Raw genomic sequence first — 9,220 nt, forward strand, 5'->3', positions numbered from 1 at the left:
CATATGGCTCCTAGCAGTTGCCGATAATTATGTTACAAAACATGATCATCTCATACAACAATTTATATAATCACGTCTTGACCATATCACATCACAACATGCCCTGCAAAAACAAATTAGACGTCTCTACTTTGTTGTTGCAAGTTTTACGTGGCTGCTACGGGCTTCTAGCAAGAACCGTACTTACATACACATCAAAACCACAACGTGGTATAGTGATTGCCTTTTGATCTTCATAAAGAACCCTGTTCATTGAATCCGATTCAACTAAAGTTTGAGAAACTGACACCCGCCAGCCACCTGTTTGCAAAGCACGTCAGTAGAACCAGTCTCATGAACGCGGTCATGTAATGTCGGTTTGGGTCGCTTCATCCAACAATACCGTTGAATCAAGAAACAACTAGTGACGGCAAGCAATATGTATATACCCACGCCCATAACTCCTTTGTGTTCTACTCATGCATATAACATCTACGCATAGACCTAGCTCGGATGCCACTGTTGGGGAACGCAGTATTTCAAAAAATTCCCTACGATCACGCAAAATCTATCTAGGAGATGCATAGAAACGAGCAGGAAGAGTGTGTTCACGTACCCTCATAGACCGAAAGCGGAAGCGTTAAGTAACGCGGTTGATGTAGTCGAACGTCTTCGCGATCCAACCGATCAAGCATCGAATGCACGACAGCTCCGCGATCTGCACACGTACATCTCGATGACGTCCCTCGTACTCTTGATCCAACTGAGGCCGAGGGAGAGTTTTGTCAGCACGACAGTGTGATGACGGTGATGATGAAGTTACCGGCGCGGGACTTTGCCTAAGCACTGCAACGATATGACCGAGGTGTGTTTCTGTGAAGGGGGGAACCGCACACGGCTAAGAGAAACTTTGGTGTGCCTTTGGGGTGCCCCCTCCCATGTATATAAAATGGGGAGGGAGGAGGAGGCCGGCCAAGGGGAGGAGGCGCGCCAAGGGGGGGGGGGCAATCCTACTCCAAGTAGGATTCGGCCCCCCTTTCCTATTTCCAATTAGGAGAAAGGGGAAGGAGAGGGAGGAGAGAAGGAAAGGGGGGCCGGCCCCCCTAGTCCAATTTGGTTTGGGCTAGGGGGGGTGGCGCCACCTCTTGGCCTTCCTCCTCTCTTCCATTACTAGGCCCATGAGGCCCAATAACCCCCCCGGGGTTCCGGTAACCCCCCGGTACTCCAGTAAATACTCGATACACCTCGGAACCATTCCGGTGTCCGAATATAGTCATCCAATATATCAATCTTTATGTCTCGACCATTTTGAGACTCCTCTTCATGTCCATGTTCTCATCCGGGCCTCCGAACTATCTTCGGTACATCAAAACACATAAACTCATAATACCGATCATCATCGAACATTAAGCGTGCGGACCCTACGGGTTCGAGAACTATGTAGACATGACCGAGACTCATCTCTGGTCAATAACCAATAGCAGAACCTGGATGCTCATATTGGTTCCTACATATTCTACGAAGATCTTTATCGGTCAAACTGCATAACAATATACGGTGTTCCCTTTGTCATCGGTATTTTACTTGCCCGAGATTCGATCGTCGGTATCATCATACCTAGTTCAGTCTTGTTACCGGCAAGTCTCTTTACTCGTTCCGTAATGCACCATCCCGCAACTAACTCATTAGTTACATTGCTTGCAAGGCTTATAGTGATGTGCATTACCGAGAGGGCCGAGAGATACCTCCCTGACAATCGGAGTGACAAATCCTTATCTCGATCCATGCCAACTCAACAAACACCATCGGAGACACCTGTAGAGCATCTTTATAATCACCCAGTTATGTTGTGATGTTTGATAGCACACTAAGTGTTCCTCCGGTATTCGGGAGTTGCATAATCTCATAGTCATAGGAACATGTATAAGTTATGGAGAAAGCAATAGCAATAAACTAAACGATCATAGTGCTAAGCTAACGGATGGCTCATATCAATCACATCATTCTCTAATGATGTGATCCGATTTATCAAATGAAAACTCAAGTCTATGGTTAGGAAACTTAACCATCTTTGATTAACGAGCTAGTCAAGTAGAGGCATACTAGTGACACTCTGTTTGTCTATGTATTCACACATGTTCTAAGTTTCCGGTTAATACAATTCTAGCATGAATAATAAACATTTAACATGATATAAGAAAATATAAATAACAACTTTATTATTGCCTTTAGGGCATATTTCCTTCACTTGGGCACATTTTCTCTAAAGTATGCGCGAGTAGATTCGCACCGGTTGCTGAGAGGATGAATCACCCACTTTAGACAACATTCCTGAAGGGGAAACTGATCCATGACAGGATTTTGTCCCTTCACGAGATTGTCCATGAGGTGCGATCATGCGGGCATAAGGGTGTCTTTCTCAAGCTGGACTTTCCAGAAAGCCTATGATCAACTAGACTGGATGTTCTTGCGGCTAGTCATGTAGCGCAGAGGCTTCGAGGATAGATGGTGCAACTGGATTATGCAGTTGGTACGGTCTGGCAAGATGGCGATTAATAATAATGGCAAGGTGGGGCCATTCTTTTCGTCCTCTGTGGGAGTGAAGCAAGGGGACCCGATATCCCCTCTTCTCTTCAATCTCGTCATGGATGCGTTGGCGGGAGTCCTGGATAAAGCTAGGAGGGCCGACCACCTCTCGGGATTTTTTGGTCACCTCATTCCAGGAGGAGAGGTCACTTATCTCCAGTACGCCGATGACACCATGATTATGGTGGAAGTGTTCGATCTCGACATAGTTAATCTGAAGTTCCTACTCCTCTGCTTCGAGGCTATGTCGGGACTCAAGATTAACTTTGACAAGAGTGAGGTCATCATCCTGGTTTTCCCTGCGGAGGACCAACAAAGGATTGTGGATAACCTAAACTGCACACTAACCTCATTCCCCATTACTTACTTGTGGATGCCGATGGCAGACTCGAAGATCCTGACGAGTGCATTCGACCCTTTGGTGGGACGAGTGGCATCTCGAGCAGAGCCTTGGCAAGGACGGTTCACCTCCAAAAGGAGCAAATCGATCCTTTTTTAGTTCCAACCTAGCGAGCCTCCCCATGTTCATGATGGGGGTGTATATCCTACCTGAGGGCATCCATAGTGCCTTCGATAAGGATCTCGCTAGGTTCTTTTGGCAGGTGGCCTATGGCCGCCAAAAGTATCACATGGTAAAGTGGGTGGATATTTGCAGGCCTAAGGACCATGGTGGCCTGGGCATTACTGCATCCCGCCGCATGAACGTCGCGCTCATGCTGAGATGGGTCTAGCGGATCTTATGCATCGAGGAAGGGCTATGGTTACAACTCATCCAGGCGAAATACCTTAGGGGTGAGCCCCTCCTGGCATGCAACCGGCCGGAGGGCTCACAATTCTGGCGAGCCATCCAAAGGATCAAGGAGGACATCCGCCTAGCTTCTCCTTACGGAACAGGAAAGGGATCCAATTTTGGTTGGATCCCTGGCTGGGTACTGAGCCATTACGTGTTTGCTTCCCAGGCTTATTCTTGATTTGTGTGGACCCGTCTGTACTAGTTTCCACGGCCTTCCAAGCTGGACAGTGGAACATCCAGTTTCTTCATACCTTTGGACAAGCCGAGAGTAGCGACTGTACTAAATTGCGGGCCGCCCTACCACCGGTGCTTCTGGATTATCCGGACACGGTATCCTAGCGGCTCGCGCCGACAGCGGAGTTCTCAGTGAGCACGACATACCATGTCCTTTGCCCGTCACCTACCACTCCCTGGCTATCCCCCCTATGGAAAGCCCCCGTATCCTTAAAGATTAAGATTTTTGTTTGGCAGCTACTACAGGATCGCCTCCCCTCGGGGACAGAGGTACTTAAGCGGCACATACCTGGTGATGGTCTATACCCCCTCTGTGCAGTACCAGAGACAGGGACCCATACCCTCTTCTCTTGTACGGGGGCAAGGGTGTTATGGACTTACGTCCGTGAGGTGTTGGGGCTTGACTGGGAGGCCCTAAATCTCGTGGAGTTTCTCCAACACAGAGCTTTACAGCAGTCATGACATCGCCGCCTATTAGCGGCGATGTCATGGACTCTTTGGACGATTCATAATAAGATGTTGATCGAGAAGGTTTTTCCGAGGAAGGCATCTGACTCCTTCAAATTCCTTACTTTTCTACAGCACTGGCACCCACTCTCGCGGCAGTGTGATCGCGATCGACTCGGCCTTATGACGGATGCGCTCTTGGCTTCGGCGCGTCGACTATCGTCCTCGTAGTGCCGCTACGCGGCTGCCATTAGGTGGCTTTTTCTCTTATTTCTTTTATGTTTTTCTTGGGCTTGACTGTGCTGTAGCCCCATCCATTGTCTGTCGGGTGTTGTTCGAACATGGATTGTGTGGATCATTGCTTTATTTATAAAGCGGGGCAAAAGCCTATTTCGAGTTACTATACAAATCATTTATGCGGTGTTATGCTACAAGAGTTGTCACTTTGTTTATGTTTGTGGTGTGTACATAATAAAGACGATATGGAATTTTATGTTGAACGGGAATTTCAAAATCAGACATGTTTATGGAGATCTCCAGAATAATTTTGTGCATATATGTGGAGATAATGGAGCAATTAAGTTAAGACCGCCCTCAAAGTATACGACCCTTGCTGGTGTCACTTTTCATGGTTAGTCGTGATGGTTAAATAACATAAGCGGTTGGAATAATAAACCTATTAAAAGACAACGGCTGCAGTTCCGGAACTGTAATCATGCTGGACATACATATAATATCCAGATACTATTATTGGTACATTGTAACTTGAATATATAGAAGCAAGTAAATAATCTCATTAATATATACCCCATCCACAAGCTCAAAAGAACAGATTGCATTCGCTAAGAGATTTTTGCAGTCTATTAGTATAGTTATAAGCACCAAGCATGGGTGCACGATCTGTCCTTATTCTCATAAAGTTACATGATTGATAGCTGATTATATTATATAGTTACATAAACAATGAAACTAATACAACTTGTCAGAGTACATAAACTAGTGTTCTTTCCTATAGGTGGCCTATGTTTTGTTTCCTGTAAAGTTACATATTCCATGTCTTCGTAGTTGAAAACTACCACGCGTGTGGTTGAATAGATTTACCTCCAAAGGATCAAGGAGAAACATTAAAAGAGTTGTACAACTTTGGGAAAACCGGTGTGAGTTTACTCATGTTAATTGGTCTCATGAAAAGATGGTAAAAAAGTAGGCCTAGTGTCCAAAGTTTAGGTCATCACACGTAGTGAAAGTACGGCATGCCGGTTACCGGTATACGAATTGATAAGATAGATCATATAAAGTAAGCTGGAGTTAGAATGATGCGGGTCATCCATTTGACTTGACATACTATATTATGAGTAAACTACATACAACCAAATTATAAATAGCCTTGTCTAAAGTATAACTCGAAAGGACAATGAGCAATTAAAAATGCATCAATCAATTGTTGGAACTTAAATTTAATGTTGGAGAGAACTGCATCTCATATATACTGATCGCGCATGCATATTAGTTAATGGTGTGTCTTGGATCTCCTAGAGCATATGTATGGGCACGGTGCTGGCTAAATTAGCTAAAGAAAGTAAGCGCTGCTCAGCTTAATAATTAGGTTAATCCCACTTAAAACTAAGCTTGCTGGGAAGCTAATACTAACCTACCTATATATGTCGCAGTCGTGATCACCACCAAATTAATATTACGAAGCTAGGTAAAAAGTGTGTGCCACAGAAAGTGGCACATCAACGTTGTTTTACATCACGACACGACGTGCCGTCACAAATGAAAAGACATACCTTGCATACATTTTATTCTCTTAGAAAAGACCTTGCAGAGATGTTATGCTATTTATCAATTGCCCACATGAAACAACTCCAATGAGCTATCCATTGTCAAAAATGGTCGAAAAGAATCCAACTAGGAGATTGCAAATATAAACACTGAAAATGAAGGGTCTGGCAAGTATTCCCCTTCCACTGTAAATTTTTCACCAATTTGTTTTTTATAGAATAGCATAGTAGGGGTCTTCCCTACCGTTTTCCATGAAGAAAATGGGCTTGGCAAGTTTCAGAACGATGAAAAAAGGAAGATTAATCGCATTATTCTATAAGTATCATTCGGTGGCTAAGATGCAAAACTCTTGTGTCCTTAATGTTGCAACCACATTCAAAAAATATAGCATATACAAAGACTACAAGATCAATTTGAACCACCAAACTCGTGTACCGCTGCGGCATAGTGTGTGCACTCGATGAAGGCCAGATCCAACCGCGGAGCAAAGGATCCTAGGGCAAAATGCGCTGGAAGTGGGACCCATGTGTAGGGGCGCGGTATGAACAACCTCTACCCTAAGTCGTATCAATCCTGGATTAGTGGTCGTTAACCTCAGGTTTAAGCACCTAACCCTGGTTAAGCGGCATAAAGCTTCCAATGGGCACGCTAAGCCATCACTGTCGCCATGCATCACAATGGTGCATCATAGTTCACCCCGCGCCCCTTCGCCGAAAGTCTCCTCTCTGTCACCAGCGCACACACAACACCCATGAAACTGCCTCATGGGCCTCACCTTCACGCATACGCCGAATCCCACATGTCAGCGTCATCGCACCATTTCTTCTTGTCCACAGCTGGAGGGATGCACAAGAATTTGTTCTCCCATCCAAACTCTCTCTCTCTCTCCTCCCATTATTTTATGTACATGTTGCACCTCCTCCTCCCACTGGTTGGAAGAAGCTCTCAAACCCCCTCTCCTCTCCTCCCCCCCTTTCTCATCTAATCTCCTCCTCTTCATAGCTTGCCGTCCTCTCTTCTTCTCCCCTCCCGGCCATCGCCTTATCACACAGTGCGTGCTCTCTCTTTTGGTGTTCTCACCTCTCCTTTCCTCTCCATCCAAGCACTATCTTCTTGCACCTTTGTTTAGTTTCTTCCCTGTTTGCTTCTTTGTGGATCCAGAGTTTTTAAAAACCAAGCAGGAGCATAAACAACTGCATCGCTTTAAAAATCATTGCTTCCTTTTCCAAGGCTTCCTTTTAAACCTAAAAACAAGACACCACTCTGTTTCAATCTGATTTTTCTCCCTGTATTTTTTCCCTGCTTTTTTGGAGTTCTAAATCTTTTGCTTCCTAGCTAGTACATCAGTACATGAGCTAGAGAGAAGCATGGCAGGCCTCGACCTTGGCACCGCCGCGACGCGCTACGTGCACCAGTTCCACCACCTCCACCCGGACCTCCAGCTGCAGCAGAACAGCTACGCCAAGCAGCAGCATGAGCCCGCCGACGACGACCACAACGGCAACGGCAACGGCGGCAACTACGGCGCCCAGTACGGCGAGAACAACGACGGCGGTTCCTCATCCTCCGGCCCCGCCGGTGATGGCGCGGGTGGCGGTGGCGGGGGCGGGCCTGGGGACATGGTGGCGCGCCGGCCACGGGGGCGCCCCCCGGGATCGAAGAACAAGCCCAAGCCGCCGGTGATCATCACGCGGGAGAGCGCCAACACGCTGCGCGCCCACATCCTGGAGGTCGGGAGCGGCTGCGACGTGTTTGAGTGCATCTCCACGTACGCGTGCCGGCGGCAGCGCGGCGTGTGCGTGCTGAGCGGCAGCGGCATCGTGACCAACGTGACCCTGCGGCAGCCGTCGGCCCCCGCGGGCGCCGTCGTGACCCTGCACGGCAGGTTCGAGATCCTGTCGCTCTCGGGCTCCTTCCTGCCCCCGCCGGCTCCTCCTGGCGCCACCAGCCTCACCATATTCCTCGCCGGGGGGCAGGGGCAGGTCGTCGGCGGCAACGTCGTGGGCGCGCTCTACGCCGCGGGCCCGGTCATCGTCATCGCGGCGTCCTTCGCTAACGTCGCCTACGAGCGCCTCCCGCTGGAGGACGAGGAGGCGCCGCCTGCAACGGCAGGCATGCAGATGCAGCAGCCCGGCGACGCCGAGGCCGCGGCCGCGGCCGGCATGGGCGGCGTCCCGTTCCCTCCCGACCCGTCGGCTGCCGGTCTGCCCTTCTTCAACCAGCTGCCTCTCAACAACATGACCGGCGGTCCCGGCTCGCAGCTCCCGCCCGGTGCCGACGGCCACGGCTGGGCCGGCGGACGGTCACAGTTCTGAATTCTCACAGGTGCTTGGGAGATCGGTGTAATTGCTGTCGGAGGAGAGAAGGCGAGATCACGATGAGCAACCACAAGGTTTCAGGGCAGTTTGCAAAAAGGTTAGAGCACGAACGCACGAACGATCCAAGGAAACAATCTATCGTCTACTGCACTATTTCTATCTCTGTACAATTTCGTAGTGTTTTGTCGATCTCTGATCATGTTGTCCTCCTTGTTCTTTTTCTTCTTCTTCTTCTATTTTCTTTTCTTGTCTCTCCTGAACCTTAATCTGTGGCCTGTGTAACCTTCTCGATCTTGATTTTCAATATGGCTTTAAATAATTATCCCTCAATTTGTCCGAGCATATGCATGGGTCTAGTCATCTTGGTCTTGCTGGTATGTTGTTTATGTGGACGACAGATTCGATTCCAGCCGATAAGGAGGAAAATTTAGTGCTGTTAGTGTTCGTGTGGGCTTAATTAAGCTGTCAATTCCTACTTTATTAGATAGATCGATGTGTTGTAGATGCTTTTGGGTAATTATTTTTGTGTCATACAAAGGTGTTAGATGCCCTATGTGTACTCTAACGAAGTGATGTGTGTATATTATACTAGTCTTCACGACAGTTCAGCTTTGAGCTAACATAATCATGCATATCTCGTCACTTAGTTCTTTTCTGGTTGTGAGTTTATGTTGGAGTTGTCAAATTGGGAACTGCATCACAATTCAGTTGTTACAGTGCTTTGCTCTCACACGTGTGCATGCTTGCCGTTGTTTAAAGATCACAAAGGTACTATATACTACTAACTGCATCCTCACAGAAACAAGCTATAGCTATATAGCTCATGGGGAAGCCTCAGCTGTCTGTCTATGTTTCTTACTACCACTTACGTTTCCCCCAATGTTCTTCGCTCCTTGTCCTATTGAGTAACGTAAAGAACAGAACCATAGTTTTCAGAAGCTATTGGAACTTGCGCATTTAGAGACCTAAGGTTTCCACTGCTGACATGTGTTATGTTCGTTATTGCCTCTCTGTCTTCCATCACTGTTCATATGGTGGCTTAACTCTCCCTTGAACAAGTTGCTAATAATTTTATATG

The 9,220-nt window shown here is 47.4% G+C and overlaps 1 protein-coding gene across 1 annotated transcript; it reads left to right on the forward strand.

Annotated features, from left to right (window-relative positions):
• The first annotated feature begins 6,749 nt into the window (after positions 1 to 6,749).
• Positions 6,750 to 8,472, forward strand: LOC119356397 (AT-hook motif nuclear-localized protein 23-like). Its single transcript, XM_037623354.1, has 2 exons — positions 6,750 to 6,875; positions 7,160 to 8,472. The coding sequence occupies exon 2, from the start codon at positions 7,192 to 7,194 to the stop codon at positions 8,137 to 8,139; it is 948 nt and encodes a 315-aa protein (XP_037479251.1). The 5' UTR covers positions 6,750 to 6,875; positions 7,160 to 7,191; the 3' UTR covers positions 8,140 to 8,472.
• Positions 8,473 to 9,220: the final 748 nt, after the last annotated feature.

This window comes from Triticum dicoccoides, chromosome 2A, assembly GCF_002162155.2.
Source record: "Triticum dicoccoides isolate Atlit2015 ecotype Zavitan chromosome 2A, WEW_v2.0, whole genome shotgun sequence".
NCBI classification, from domain to species: domain Eukaryota; kingdom Viridiplantae; phylum Streptophyta; class Magnoliopsida; order Poales; family Poaceae; genus Triticum; species Triticum dicoccoides.

Coding starts and splice junctions, on each gene's coding strand:
- LOC119356397 (XM_037623354.1), top strand. CDS start 7,192: ATGGCAGGCCTCGACCTTGGCACCGCCGCGACGCGCTACGTGCACCAG.